The sequence below is a fragment of the Felis catus genome, chromosome A1 (genome assembly GCF_018350175.1).
Source record: "Felis catus isolate Fca126 chromosome A1, F.catus_Fca126_mat1.0, whole genome shotgun sequence".
In the NCBI taxonomy this organism is placed as follows: Eukaryota; Metazoa; Chordata; class Mammalia; order Carnivora; family Felidae; genus Felis; species Felis catus.
Window position 1 is genome coordinate 167,972,170 of NC_058368.1, and position 16,828 is coordinate 167,988,997.

Genomic DNA, 16,828 nt, shown 5'->3' on the forward strand with positions numbered 1-16,828 from the left:
TGCTAAGTACAACAGTAGGTATATCAATCTAGCAGTGAGGAACTTCAGGAATAGAAATAGAGAATTAGAAGTGAAAAGAAGTAACTTTCAAGATGGACACATAAACAAGGGAAATTTGCAACAATAGAAGATTTAGCAATTTAGTACTATTTTGTTAGAAACAATAAAAGCTATCTATATTTAAATGATAGAATGGAAAGAAAGCATGAATAATCAACAGTAAACAATAAGACATTCTTTTTGACTTGCAAATGTATTTTCTAAAGTTCTTCTCTGTCACTTTACAACTATTAGAGTTATTCCTGCTGACAAAGGGAGCTGAATCTTACCCAACAATCTTGGAACACTTTAAAATACAATTTGAAAATGAAACAAAATGTAAAAGGAAAAACCAGAGATTTAATTTTAAGTGGAATATCATTGTATGTAATGCATACCTAATAATATGAAAAATAAAGTAATATAAAAAAGAGCAAAATTATTTTTGGTATGAGACTTTTTCTTGAATACTTTATCAGTGTTGGTTTGACAAGAAAAGATGAAGCCCTCTTGATACGAGTGTATATCCAGAATACTTGTCAGGGTTTCTTTTTGTCTCTTTAGCGTGCATACTTGTTTTGATAATGCATCCAGGATCCCAATTTGAGTTAACAAACAGCTGAAGAGATCTGGTATCTCAAGAAGAGGTAGGGAATGCACAACCTATAAATCTTTCAATAATGTTCAAAGTTCAACAAGGCTGGGGTGAGGCGTGGATTACACCAAAGCACAGATTAATGTCAGCAGGCCACTCCCTGCCATTCTTCCTGTCTGGAAGAAGATGCATTACTTTTTTTTTTTTTTCCTTTTTTTTAAATGAGCAAGTTAGTCCTGTCCTCTCAATCCCATCAGAATGAAATCTCCAGGAATACAGAAACTATATATGTCTTGCACGTAGCATGGAACACATCACATAGTAGGTGCTGAATCAATCTGCTGACAGAATGAATACGTATCACGTCTTCTGTGCAGCAGGCCAACTGAAATGACATCTGAAATGATCACCATGGGAATAGTGACCTCCTTCACTTGGGAGACCTTTTGCTCAGAGCAATCCAAAAGCTTTTGTGGCAAGCCTTGAGGTTAGGTTTAAAAGTCCCAAATCAGGCAGAAGACCAATGGCAAGCAGAAGAAGGGGTAACCAAAGACTGTGCTGAAAGAGTAGCCCCAGGGCCTGTGGGAGAGACAGAGGAGCCTGTGGAACAGCACAGAATGACCCTGTGGGTTGTCAGTGACCTTGTAGGCCCCAAATATCGATGTCAGAGTTAAGTGTTTACAGTCCTCTTTAATTAAAGGTTATTTGACAACTTGAGAGGGAAAGCAAAAAGATATCCTCTAGAGTGTATTTCTAGGGCCCGTAGGAGTGCTAAGGTCAAAGGAAATGTGATAACAACCCAGAAAGAAAACAGGGCCCTTTTTACAACTGCTCCCTGACATAGGGCCACACTGGTAAAACTCACTATGGAAACGCTAGGGGAGGTAAGTGCTTTATTCATCCATCCCATTCATCCCACCACATGCTCTGTGCCATGCAGTCCAAGACAGACTGGCTCTGATGCCCACAGGCTTGAAGGATACACATGACTTTCTACTCCTCGTATTCCTTTTAATCCCAGGGATACAATTTTCCAGAGAACTTTGAACAGAAAAGCGTTTGAAGGTAAGCAGAAAGTAGGTTAAAAACTATCAGCTGACAAATTCTTATAGGAACAAAAGAAAGCATAAGGGGAGCCAGGAGAAAATTATCCAAACAAAAATGAAGAAGAGATGAGGAAAAAACTAGGGAGGCAAATGAAAGATTTTGAACTTTCTGCTGCATCTTTCCTTTATTCCCTACTAATAAGAATGTGGTTGACATAGCTTAGGTATGTAAGTCAATGAGGCAAGTACAGGTCAAACTTCTAGATCATGATTCCCACAGACAGGAAAGCCACACTAGGAGGAAGAGGAGGAGGAGGAGAGCCGATTCTTCTTCAGAGAAAGAGATGATTCTATTATTTTAAGAACTGCTAATTAATGAATACCCACTTATGCCACTAGGTACAATGCAGATGTTTTATATTCATATTCGCTACTTTTTATGGTACATTTTATTATGTGCTTAATAGAGGACAAAACTAGGAGGTTAAGTAACTCGCTCAAGGTCATAAAGAAAAGTAGAAGCAAAGCTGGATTCTAACCTAACTCTCTGACTCCTAAGTTTGAGGGTTTTTCCCCCCACGATACTGCCTACATAACATGTATTTGTTCAGGGAAAGAAGAGTGACGATATTAGATTTCTCTTCAGGGAGCAATTTCCCAAGACTATATTTTCCATTTAGCTGTGCCTGAATTATTGATTTGTTTATAATTGCCATCCTTTACCATAAAGATCTATGTTCAATATGGGAATAAGAAGCCTATTAGAATGATAGTTTTCTTCATGACGACTATATCATACATCAATTAAAATGAACATAACTTCATAACAGCCTGGCCAGGTGTTGCTAAGTACGATAATACCGCATTCAACATCTGTGAGAATCTTGACAAAAATTACAAATGATACGCCAGGCGGGCTGCTGTTTCTGAATCAATGCATTCTGCAAAAAACTTCAAAAATCTTGGGATACTATAATGAAAGCATGTACAAACACAGCATCACAGAGGGAGGAGATGAGGATGAGACTAACTAGCTCGAATATGAGTAAAGCAATAGGAAGCAGAATTATGGAGGAGTCTCTTAAAGGATGAAACTCCCCCAGTATCAGGTGTGCATCAAATTTCACAATTTTAAGTAGCCTTAATAATCTAAAAGTTCTCCGGAATATATCTCTACTTATCCAGCTAAAGAAGAAAATAGGCATCTGTTTTTCCATCCTAAAATTTATAATTAACACAGAACAAGGGGTCACAGCCAGCCTCCCCCAGCAGAGCACTTACCTCCAATAACACACTGTTTCTCTGGTTAACAAAGGATAATCCTTTTGCTGTCTTTCTGACAAAAATTATTCATGTATTATCAGCATGTTACCAGGGAAAAAGAGATGAACGGATCTGAACTTTCAATGATTTGTTTTAATTTTATAATCAAATAGCAATTATAGTACAATCGCATAAACTATCGACCTTTACCCCTCCTCCTCAATTGTGCCCCAACATTTTGAAGAACAGAATCAATAGATGAACACTGACTTTCACCATGAACCCTATGAATACCTAAAACCTCAGGAAAGATGGAAGAGAGATGAGGTGAGACAGAGAGCTTAACGCTGAAGGAACTAAGATACTGGAAATATTGTGACAGATTTCTCATCAACATGGCAAGGAAGTCCCCTAAATGTCCATCTCTGGTGCTTTCAGATGGACTGGATCAGTTGTTCTCAACTTTGGCTGATATAACATCATTTACGAAGGTTTTATAAAACCTTTGCCTGGGCCCCACCTCACAGAAATTCTGATTTAATTACTCTTGAATGAGACTCAGGAATCAGTATGCTTTAGAAATTCCCCAGGTGATCCTAATGTGCAGAAATCCACCGGCTTAAATAATTCAGAGATATGAATAAATGTAAATCATATTGGCAAGGTTTTAACATAGTTTTCACCTCACTGGAAGAAAAAAATTCTAAAATTTCTAAACACCAAAACATGATAATTTCAATAAACAATAGCAATAAATAATAACAACAGACAACAGCAACGCTAACAATAAAAACCTCTTCCAAAACCCAGGAAAGGAAAAAGGGTAGAAGAATTTTGTATAAAAATTTTTCCCTCTCCACCGCCTATATAGGAAAGCAACATTTTTCAATGCTAATCATTAGACCTGGTACCAGGTACATAAATATGAATCAGACATGAATTCCCCATTTTTAAAAATGAGGACACTGAGCCTCAGAGATGTGAAGGAACTTCTCTATGGCCAAAGAACAGATAAAGAACAAAGCTTGAACTTGATCAAGTCTCAAGTCCAAAGATTTTTCTCCTCTCTGTATCTTCTGAATCATTTCTTTGCACTTGCTAACTTAGGTGCTGGGACAGAGTGTCATTTTAGCAATATTTTCTACTATAGGACCTTGAAGAGTTCACTCTAAGGAACTTAATCCATAGCTCTAGTGGCAATTAGCAATCTGACATTGGCACTGAATAGGTAAAGGAGAGAAATATATAAAATTAGATTGGAGGGGCAGGAAGGAGACTAAGAGTAAAGGAGCTCGAATGCTAAGTAAAGAGTTTGGAATGAATGAATATATTAGCTGATTAACAAGTCCATAGGTATTGAGTATATGCCCTGGGTTGGACAGAGAGAACTCTCTAAGGCCTAGACAATAGGGAGATATTGAAGGTTTTAGAATTACTGTATCTAAGGGGCAATCTAATATGCCAAACCAGAAAACAAACTATAAGAAAAGAAAAACCTATCAAAACACTCCTTTTGCCTGGTATAAGTAAGAAAAATAAAACAAAACAAAAACCAACAACCCAAAAACATTATGAATAAATCAACATAAGGCTCATTTACCATTATAAAAAACAAACTCTGAAAAGAAATTAGCATTATTTTAAGCCAAATCTTGTTTTATGTTATTTTTTATTATAGCTGCATAGAATTTTTCTAAAGGCTGAATTTAGTAGCTGATAAAATACAACTCTCCAACCCAGGACAGATGGTCAGCATGACATCCTAGGATTGAAGTCATTTATTAGCATATGTCAGAGTTAACAATAAAAAAACTTGATGAATTACTAGTTTCCCTCAAGGTAGAAAGCATATTCTCAAATTTAAATGAACAAATTAAAAAATCAGAAAAGAGGAAAGAAAACCATTTCAGTCTCCCATAATGCCAAATATCTGCTTAAAACTCTATATTTAGATTAAATATACAAATTAATAAGAAAAAATATATAAATGTGAACAAAAAAGGCTAGGTTACTCTTTTATTACTCCAATGAGATGATTTCGTACTTTTCATTTTTTTCTAAAACAACTTGCTCTTCTCCACTTTAGAAAGATACTGAAAATTAAGGTAATTTAAAATCTTGCATCCAAATGTATACCCTTTACTTTTTACATATCTACCTGTGGAAGTTTCCAATGCTTTAAGAAATTTAAAGCATTAAGTAGCATGCCATTTGGGGTGTCAGCAGGGAATGTATTTGACATGACATTAAATTAAGCATATTAACTCAAGTAATAACTTTTTAGTTATACTTATTATTATATCAAATATTAAATTATGCTCGTGCTTATTTTCACTGGAAAGCTTTTTTAGACATACTTTTTAATCCAATGTGAGTGTGTATGTGTGCATATGCACATAGTGTGTGATTGCATGTGGTGAAAAATTGACACTGCATGTTCATTTTACTCTGGGCCCTCGTCTTATGATTTCTTAATTTACTTTGGTATCATCAGACATCATAAGATGAGCAGTCTCTATGAGATAGTAGCTCTTGATTTCTTTTAAAAAGTTTTCAAAGATTTTGTAACTTTTTAATTCTAGAAAAAGGAACAGGACAAGGACTCATTACATACCATAATCTGTGATTTTACAGGACACCAAATACAGCTCTTTCAGGTTTTGTCCTTCCTTTGCAATGACCTCCACACACCTGAAACACACACATAAAAAGTGGTGAGTTACACTAATGCGTTTCAAGTTAAATTAGCAAGAGTCTGGCCATGACTGTAACAGGAAGAGGTCAGCATTTGATGAATGCCACAGCTCTCTTCTCTCAACAAACTTCTTTCAAGTGTGTCAGGAAAAAGTGTTATATTCTCTGCTTTAAACTCAAGTGTAGTAATACCTAAATGACTTTGATTAAATACATTTATGACTAGTGTATATTTTAAAACCAAAGTGATGAAAAAGAGACGGTTCTGTAAAAGTAATGTCACATTTAGTAACAGATTAGTAAACACAGGCTATATAAAGAACATGTCATTTACATAATAAAACGATATATAACAATTATAATGAAACTAGAATATAGATGGATGGGCTCTTGGTTCAATTATTAATGATGGAGTTTGATAACACTAAAATATACATTTTTGTGTGCTTTATTCCACAAAAATCAGAAATATTTTTAAAATCTATAACATTAATTATAGATGAAAGAAAAATCTGAACACATAAGAACCTTAAAATCTATTGCTTTAAAATGTTTAATTCTTAATATTTTAAGTGAATTATTGCATAGATATAATAATATAGATAGATATGTAATATAAAGATATGTAAGATTTAAAGTCTTCTCTGGTTTCATTTAAGTTAAAAGGTTTTTGAATGGTGCACTCAGCTCTAATAGCTATAGCGGAACATGTGGTAAAGAGCTGAATGAACTTTAAAAATAATGATTAACAACGCCATCCGTTTTGTGGCTCAGTCTCCCATAATATCAGAAAAACCTGTACAGTCATACTGAAATGTAGGAATATGCATCCTTCAATGTAGTCCCTGTTTTAATCTTTATAAATAACAGTTAAGTAAAAGGGTAAAAGCAAAAAGAGTCATTAACCTTTTCTAGGAAGTAAGGATCAAGTAATTTGATACCTGTGTGTATAATCCATCAAAAAATTACTGAGTATCCATCTCTGCCTTGCAGATATTTTATTTGCTGTCTGGCTTATTTGTAGGAATCTTCATAAAATGTCAGAAAAATTTATATGATTTTACTTCACATAATTCATTACTGAAGGTTAAATTAGTTATAAAGAAGACATACTTTTTCCTTTAAGATATTTTTATAGAATATTGTTTTAATGAAATGATACACATTTCAAAGTTCCTCAGAATAAATGAATAAACATTGTTTTTGGCTTTTTTTAAAAAACGATTTATGACAAAAACAGAGAAGTTATTCCATGGCTACAACAGAAAACTTAAAAACAGCAATACAATGCAATTACCATTGATAGAGCTTATTATGAAGGGAAAATTTTAAATCTAATTCCATGTCATTTGGCTTTAATGTAATATTTGAATAAACTCATAAAAAAGGAAGGGCAAAAGGAGATGAAACATTACAGGCAACAACTATGTTTTATTTACAACTTTAAAAATGAATTTTCACACACGAAGGATAAAAATAAAGACCCTAGATAAATACAAAACCCTTAAATTAAAAGAAATGACTACCTTCTCTCATGCCAAAGGTACGTTTCATCGTCCTCCTCTAGCACCTACCAAAACAGATGCACTATTCTGTATGACTACTACAAAATAAAATAAATTAGTACAGAAATAATGTTTGTGTCATTTATTTTATTCTCATGCTCTTTCCAAATAGTCCAAAATGCCTGATGTTACATTTGATTGTGAAAAAACTCTAACCAGATGCAATATCCTATCTGTGTTCCTGTCACTTGATTCTTTATAAGATATGCCACAAGCACATAGGAACATTAAAGACACACAGAGCAAACTACAAAGAGCAAATAACACAAATTGATTTCACTGTATAAGCCAGATCAAATGCTATTTTATAGGCAACAAGAACCAGTATTCATATAAAATAAGATAATCAATCACTGGATGAAAACTCTTGAGAAACTGATGAAAGGCCATGAGCATCAGGTTTCCCCACTGCGTGTCAGAGGAAAGTTATCATGAATAGATATGGCAAGTAAATTTAGCTTATTCAAGAGGCGACAGCCAAGAGATAACACATGATTAAGAAGAAAGCAGTAAATATCTTTTAGACAGAAAAGGAGAAAAGAAATATAAGAGAAAAGCACTTTGCTTTTACAAAGTATCACCTAGGATTTTTGCTGTTTTTAAAAGTTCAGCTGCATGAGGTTTTCCAAACACTTTTAATTACCCTGTAATCACAGCCAGTGTACTAGAAGTTACACACAACACAGAGGTACTCCTTGAATAAAAATTCATGGAGAGAAAAAAAAAAACATTCCTTGGAAGATGTGTGGCAAAACTTAATTTTTTTAATGTAAATATCACATCATTCCAAGGTGTGATATTTGAAGCAAGGAACCCCAAGTTCTGTGAATGTAGGCTGAAACTCTTAACACGATATTACGCAAAATTGAGTGTTTCAAATAAGTAGCTAAAATACCTGTTGTTTTGAGAGTTGAAAGTGGAAACAGTTTGTATTGTCTTGTTACTGCAAATTGATGGAAATGGAACCCCACTCAACTGGCTAGTGCCTGAAATCCAGGGATTAGTCCAGGTCTAGTTTCCTAGGCAGCCTGCAGTGACAGCAGGTCATGATGAGACAGACACCTGCATGGTGACTGTCCTTTCCTCCTGAAACTTTTAGAGTCCATTACAGTATGTATTTACAGGAAGCATGTGAACATAACACTATAGTCTGTGGACCACATTACTCTAAATAATTTTCTGTTTCGAGTCTTGGCTCTAGTCTGACCTTTAGTGTATTAACATTACAGCATTTCCCAGTTTACTGTATAGCACTATGCAGGCAACAAACAAGGTGGTAAAACGTAGCAGTTATTGAAACTTTTGACTACAGGTACTTATATAATTTTTTAAGGGTCAGTTTTTAAATGGTAGCAATAAAAAAGAAATGTTTGTAAAGTGATAATCTTTAAGGAGAGCGAGAGAAACAAGGACCACATTTAAAACCTTGGTTTCTCCATCCCCTCTCCTATTCGCAGATAATGCATAGGAGGATATCCATTAATTTCAGTGATAAATTATAGTTTTGTCCTGAGGGACAAGCCATGAGTCCCTAAACTCAGAATCTAGAATTCAATTTTTACCCATTCTTCACCCCACGCTTGTCCCCACCATCCCTAAAGACAAACCTCAGAATATCGTATGACTGGACATTCTCTATGGGTCAGTACATTCAAAGCTTTCTCACTTAATGCATGACAAAATAAAGAATTAGAAAACTTGGAAAAAGAACTATATCCTTAGGGAAAGAAACAATCTATAAGATTATTAAGGAGAAATTAATAATGAGAAAATGGCATAAAGGAAAACTTTAGATTATCAAATAAAAAAAATATCCAACACAAGTCTGCTAAACTTTTCCCTAAATTCTGAGAAATAAAGTGAGACATATCTTAACAAGAAGAAATAAAAAATCTGGCGAAATATACCCTATTCTCACGTCCATGGACCCACAGAACCACCTAGCTCCTTTGAAAGCCCGTATTACCATTCTCCATAAACACGAGGGCCTATATGAACAATTTATCCAAATCAAATATCCTAGGATCAATATATTTTAGTTTCTTCTGAATTGCCTCCCCTCAATTATTTTCTTCTTTTATGCTTTGGCAGGGTTCTGAAAAAAAATTTAAAATTTGCAACCACTGTAAATTCTTGAGTAACAGCTGTTGAGTACATATGTGTGTGTGTATACATACATATATACATATAAACTCTTTTAGAATTCCAAAATGTGACAGAAAACCTGCTCCAAAGTATCCAAAGCATCCAGAATTATTATTTATAATAATGCAATGTTATGCTCACTTGCTTTTGATAATGTTTTAAAATGCACCTGAAACATCTGATGAAATTCGAAAAGCAACAAAAAGGTTACTTTTGTCAGCTATAGAGGATTTTTTTTTCAGAAGAAAAAGCATTTACTTAGTTTCAGTGGAGGGAAAATCTGTCTCCTTAGCAATAGATTCCTAATCACCTGATTTATGTGAAGGGTAAAGGTTAATGAATTAAGCTGTGTAAGCTTCAAAACTATCAAAGGAATTCAAAAGAGCCTTGAATTATGGAAAACAATGGCCCATTCTACATACATACCAAATTTTTATGTTTTTTGTCTCCTACTCAAAAGCTAGAACATGGCATTAGTGACAATTGAAAAGAACTAATGAGGAAATATGACTACATTGCTTGCAAGAGGAGTGTCCTAGGAGACCTTGTTACTGTTTGTGATGTGCTTCAAACCCAAAAGAAGCTAATTGGAGCTGCCAGACACTGGTTTGCAAATCTCACTTTAAAGGACAGGCTCAATCACCTTAGAGGTGTGGAAAGAAATGTCCCCATTAGAGATGCATTAGTATGTGGCTTGGTGAATTTCTAAATAAACTTTAGGATGTTCTTTCCTAAGTCACTTTTAGATTTGAATAATAGATATAACTTCAAGGAGAGGAAAAAATGCAACAAGACAAAAACAACCCCACAGATTTAAAACAAAAAGTATGAAAAGTGCTGTAAAGTAATTGGCAAATAAGTACAATGGGGAGCTAGGTATGTTTAAGGTTGAATAAACATGGAGATCAAACTTTAAAACTCCTGAAATGCAAACACATTGTAAAAGTGATCTATTGGGGGGTTTAAGGAATAGAACTTCATTTTCATCATTTCTTGAAACTGAGCAAGCCAATAAGCCACCCTATGCTATATAGCTTATAAAAGCATAAGAAGCTGCAACTCACAGACACATACAAATGAAAAAGGAATAAAAAGGATTTACAAGATCTAAGGAGAGCAACAACAGAGCAAACTTACTCCAATTCTGTGCTACAAAAGCTCATCCTGACTTCAGGTCATTTAAATGATAGCAGAGGTCACCAAAACACAATTTGGCATCTTATGGAAAGAATAATGGTATTTGATTGATTTTTCTAAATCCTCCAACTGAGTTTTACTGAAGAATAATCCAATCCCAGTGCAGCAAATGAATTGGCATGATTTACAGGTGTATCTTGCTTTCAGAAAATGCCCTATATAAACGATTTCCATTTACAAAAAAAAAGACACATTTACAGGTAAACATGTACAAGACGAATCGACCCAATAATCTATTAATAATTGTACATTTCTCCTTATTACATGTCACTATAATTTCATCTATAAACATTCCATTTACAGTTACTTTTTCTAGTAATAGGACACCTTAACCTCACAGAAATGGTATGCAGTAGTTATTGTTGTATTTAACTTAAACAACTACACATGACAAATGAAAGACACAACAGCATCAAAATGATATGCTGAGTGTGCTTTGTATTTTATGATACACTTTTGTGTAAACATTCTTCTAGTCTATTCCATTTACAACACGATACCAAAAAATATGCAAGTCTATTTTCTCATGTAAACTTCCAAATATATTCTCATAGTAGACAAGTTCACCATATGATATTTTTTTTAAAGGTTGACTTGCAATGAAAATGCTAAATAAAAGTATTTGCTCAAAGCATGTTCTTAATATACCACAGGGGCAAAGACTAGCAGTGACATGCAAAATGTCACCAGCTCCACCAGTTAACAATAGTTATTGGGGGACACTTATTAAGTTCTCATATACGAAACGTTATTCTCTGGAAAGCCGATATCTGATTAGTGGACCTAAGATTAATTTAGGCATTTGCTACTTAAAACAGTAGAGAACTGATGCCCATTTTGTCTCATGGATAGTGAAGGAGAGACTTACTACAGTAAGTAGTACAGTAAGTAGACTTATTACAGTAAGTACCTACTACAATAAGTGACCTATAAATTGAAATGTTATTGAAACCTAAGTCCTAGGGGTTTGCACCTTTAGACACCTTTGAGGAGGCAGAGCAGATGTTGTCATTGCTGATGCTTCTGGACCAGCCTTTCTGTAAGCATCTCTAACATTAGGTAGGCTTCCCAACTGGAAAGCTGGTAGGAGTCAGTGCTGAAAAGGGAGTACACAACAACAAAATAATATTTTCCAATATATTTAGGAATGACCATTACAAATCAGCTCTAACTGAAATATTTTGCTTCTTCATTTATATAGTAAAATATGTTTTAATATAATTTGGATGTTTCTCAGAGTATTTTAAAAATGTTTTTTGGATAGAATGAAGCCTGTACTATTTTAAAAATGTACATCTTCTTTAAGCTACTAAGAAACAAGATGGTTAAAGGTTTCCCCAAAGGGAGCTTAAACCAACAAATTTGTGACAAACATGGATTTGGCTTTAATATTTCAGATACATTTATCCAAAGTCTTGTTTTTAATTTTAGCCATTGTCCCATCCTTTTACCACAACTACACTAAATCATTATTTAACAACGTGAGCTCACTTAGTCTGAGCATTCCTCAAAATATGCAAGAAACAGAAAAAAGATCCAACGCTTTTATTTATTTATTTATTTATTTATTTATTTATTTATTTCAACCATGCTTTATTGAGTGCAAACTATGTGTTAGAAACATTAAAAGATATAATCAGAAAGCCACATTATTATAAAATGATGGACATAATACTTATAACCTTGATAAATCAACTGTTGTTTATTTTTGTTATTGTTAATAATAATGTTCCCACCTAGGAGCAAAAAAACCCACAAACATATCATTGAAAACAGTTATATTTCAGGACTAAAGGAAATCCTAGAAAGAAAGGAGGAAGAAATGTAAAGGCGAGACTTTCTAATTCAGCACTGTATTCATTCCTCAATGGGGGAAAACGTAGTTACTTTGAAACAGGAAAAGTTAAAAAACCTCCTCTTCCTTTAAACTTTTTGGGGTTCCATCAATTTATTACCGACATCTCTGGGGGAATACGGCACTGCACAATGTTGATACTGTTAAGACTGGTGCTACTTCTATGGTTTTCTGGCATATTTTTAGACAAAGGACAAAAGAGAAGATTTTATTATTCTACATGTTACAAAAATTTATTGTGTGGAAGCAAAAGCCCAGGCCCTTAAAAAAAGACTCAGGAATATAAAAACATATAAAGCTATGGTCCATTTTAGTGAATTGTAATTCATCAGAAGCCACTCCCCTTCTGAAAAAAAATGATGCAAGATTCTGGCAAGCTCCACACCACGCCCCACTACCACCACCAATAATAAAGAAAAACTTTAATGTTAAAGCTAGAAGAGATTTTTAGGCTTCCAAACAACTAAAATGAAACTGAGGTGGACTATTCCACATATAATTGATAATAATCTCCCTGCTCATTCCTACCCCATTTACCCTAACTGCTGTAAGTAGATAAGAAAGTCTCAATCTAACGGACATCATATACTTCGTGCTCACCTTTGATTTAAAATGGCTAAGACTGAATTATTTTACTGGAGTATAAAAGCACCCAGAAGATGAGATTTCAGGCATCATTCAGGAAGGAGTTAAGTACTTCCTTACCAGAAGACACCACAAGTCGGTTTTGTAGTGACTAATTGCCTCTTTAACCTCTGTACTCTGGGAGCTGGCCTGTGCTTCAATACTAGTTCTGTGATAGAGCCAAAGACTGATGTTCAACATAGACCTCCCATGACCTGCGTAGCCAAGGAGTTAACTCAGACAAGATGCTGACAAAAGGTTTCCTTCTCACTTGGGAAGGCACAAAATCTCTTTTTGGATAAGCCAAATTCTCAGAAGACTATAAAACACAGCAGGTAAAGACAATTTATAAAAGTCAAAAGAATGGTTTCACTCTGGCTAACAGTGATTTTAAACATCCAAATGTATCATTCAAAACTTTGCTTGAGAAATGGTTTTAGTGATAAGAAAAAAATAGATTATTTATTTTAAAATGCAATGAAGAGGGCACCTAATTTGATTTCTTTGAAAGCTTATAATTAGATAGCTGTAATAAAACACAAAGAAAGGAGGTCAACGTTCTCCACTCCAAATGTTTCCCCTACGCTTCAAGTATTCATACTCAGGAAGCCTGTACTTTGTCATTAAATTTTTAAGCTTGGAAAATTTCTGGCTTTAGCAAAAGCCAATAAAAGAATTTTTACAGGTGATTTTCAGTAGTGATTACACAAAAATAATTCTGCAATTGGGAGAAAAGCATAGTGAAGGCCTCTTGTCAGGTTCTGAAAAAAGAAAGGAAAAGGAGTGAGTTCTAGATTAAGGAGCTGGAAAAGGGAGGACACTGGGAACAAAATAACCTGCATATTCATCCACAAAGAAGAAAACGGAAAGCTCACACAGACTTGATGAAGGCAGAGACATTACATACATTTGACTTTACTAATACTTGGCTAGACTGAACTCTGAACCCTTTGAGGCTTAAGGATCATTGCTGCTGAATTCATAAAAACCTATTCCAAAGCTCTGAAACTGCCACTGCTTTATTCTTGTTTTCTCCCATATCATTACATATTAATGTTCATGTCAGAGGTAAAATAATCTTTGCTCTAACACTTATGGGAAAGGGAAGCATTGGGTCATGCTTAATTGTTCTGCTACATTGTAGTTACACAAAGAGAGAACTTTTTCACTTTAAAAAAGAAATAACAATTACATTTCTTTTTCCAAAAAAAAAAAAAAAAAAAGAAAAGAAAGAAAACAGCCACATATTTCTACAAATGACAATAAGGGGCATTGACCAAGAATTCTCTTATGAAAAGTATGCAGTTTATATTTTGTAAATCCCAACAGAAGAATAATGGCTGGTTTCAGTTAATTTTTATCTATCTGAAGGATATAGAAACAAAGTCCTCCAAATTTTCTTCTTAAATAATATTTAAGTAAATACAACAGAATGAATTTCAGAAATTCCAGGGAAAGGCTATTGAATCTTACTTAGCTTTTCTGGCTACCAGGCCGATTCAATGATTCCTAATATAAAGTTCATTTGCCTATAAAATACACTTCCAGAGGATTCTCTCTTACCTCTATCCATCAATGAAAAGACTTGATCATCAACCATTTAATTTATATTCAGAAGAGTATATAATATATATGTGCATGTGTGTATACATTTTTGAATGTAATTCTTTTGTTATAACTACTTTCTAAAAAGTTTTTATTTATTTTTTTGAGGGGACGGAGGGGCAGACAGAGAGTGAGACACAGAACTGGAAGCAGGCTTCAGGCTCTGAGCTGTCAGCACAGAGCCCCACATGGGGCTTGCCCGAACCCACGAACCACGAGATCGTGACCTGAGCTGAAGTCAAACATTTAACTGACTGAGCCACCCAGGCGCCCCTATAAATGTAATTCTTAAGAAATACATTTTCCCTTACCAATACTATCATTAAATGAGCAAACACATAATTGTTATAAATGCACTTAGTACAAATTTTAGCAGTCTTGACTCTGAAATATCATAATCACTAAAATCCAGGTTGCTCTGCTTGGACTAGTCATCGGTCTATTCCCTATGAAGGGGAAACACATTTCTGCTCCTGGGGAGAGTGGTGGAAAGCTAATGAAACCAGTGTGTAAGACTGATAGAAACCATGGAGGGAAGCATTGCCCAATTTCTCCTTGCAGAAAGTTGCAAAAACATGGGGAAGAATCATTTCACCATTTGTTTCAGACAGTGGGTACCTTGCAGGCAACATCATGTCTGACAGCAAGAACAAGCAACACTCCCAAACCCAGTACTCAGCTTTATGTTATTCTAAAGTTATATCAAAATGAACGGCACATCTCTGGCATATTTCTCAATGCTCTACTGTTGATTATAGTTACAGTTCTGTCTGCATAAGCAACAAACCATGTAGCAAAATGGAATAACAGTATTAACATTCCTGCTCTGCATAAAAAAAAAAAAAAAAAAAAAAAAAAAAAAAACACTTCTCTCAAGTACCCAACTAAATAAAGGAATTCATTCTGCTATTCTGAGAAAAAGCAAGATTGAGAGTTGAGAAGAGAGTTTACTGTTTTTAAAAGTAATTAGTGGAATAAAGAGGCAAGAGCAATGCCAGGTGTTTGAAAGGGATGTCAGGTAAATGTGCTTGGAATCTGATGATCAGTTTTGTGCTTCTATGGGTCCTGAAAGTATCATGAGTTCTTCCCTGGTAATGACAGAATTGTATTAAAAAATAAAATTAGAGCACAAATTCCTTTTTGTGATCTTTTATTGAAAGGTAAATACGTAGTCCTCAGAAACAAAACACACTTAGGCCATTTAGCAAAATTTGGGGCTTTGGGGAAAATAATGGCAATTCAATGACACACCAAACTTTTAAAAAGGTGAATGAAAATATAAAGAGTAACAATAGTATAAGCAAGTCAGAGAATGTGATATAAACTCAGGGATGTACTAGTCAAACTAGTGGCTTCAGTTAAGATTGTGAAAAGAGTATTATAAAGAGGAAAAAGAAGAAAACAATATATATAACATGTAACAATACAAATATGTAACATACTACATTACATATAACATGTGTAATGATTCTTGTTATAAATAACATATATGTAATAATGAATATATAAAAATATATTCATTTATTTCATCATTAGTAGGGGACTTGAATTTATTTTGTTTACTTACATTCAGGTTTTTTCCCCTAGAAATGCATACAAAATTATAAGGAAAATATTTGAGGCAAGAAAGGTAAGAAATACGGATAGTAAAATAATGTCAGGGGTATACTCACCCTGAAGGGATTCATACGATTCAGTGCTGAAAAGCCTCTGCAAGTGGGTTAAGATTTTGGAATAAGCTTTCAAGGAACCAAAGTAAAGAGGAAAGTAGGATTATTTCTAAGATTCATAATATCAATGATTTTTTAAAAATCTAATGTTCAAAAGAACCTACAAAAAGACTAGATATGCCTGAGGCAGTTCTGGGTAAAGGCTAACGTTTCAAAAAAAGTATCAAAATATTCTGCATCATTTAGAAAATGTCCTCTCATTTCTTAATACCACTACGGACTTAACCCATGAGAAACTGGCCACTCAAAAATTTTAAAAATTAAAACTATATTATACATGATTAATAACAGTATAATAATAAAATAGATTTAGTTACATCGGAATTTTGCTAAATTTTAATGTTTCATATACAAAATCAATCAGTTACAGATACTGGAAATATGTTTCAGATGCTCAGACTGTCATCATCATATGTGAGTGTGTGTATATGGGTGCGTCCACTGTCCTAGTGTTGGGAATGGGGTTCAAC

At 34.2% G+C, this 16,828-nt stretch overlaps 1 protein-coding gene across 4 annotated transcripts in view; it reads right to left on the minus strand.

Moving 5' to 3' along the window:
• FBXL17 (F-box and leucine rich repeat protein 17) overlaps positions 1 to 16,828 on the minus strand; it is a 497,923-nt gene that overhangs the window by 158,597 nt on the left and 322,498 nt on the right. For all 4 annotated transcript variants that reach the window (XM_045034518.1, XM_023258890.2, XM_003981190.5 and 1 more), the window contains one exon: positions 5,558 to 5,634. In XM_045034518.1, coding sequence (XP_044890453.1) covers positions 5,558 to 5,634 — 77 coding nt within the window. The remainder of the gene's footprint in view (positions 1 to 5,557; positions 5,635 to 16,828) is intronic.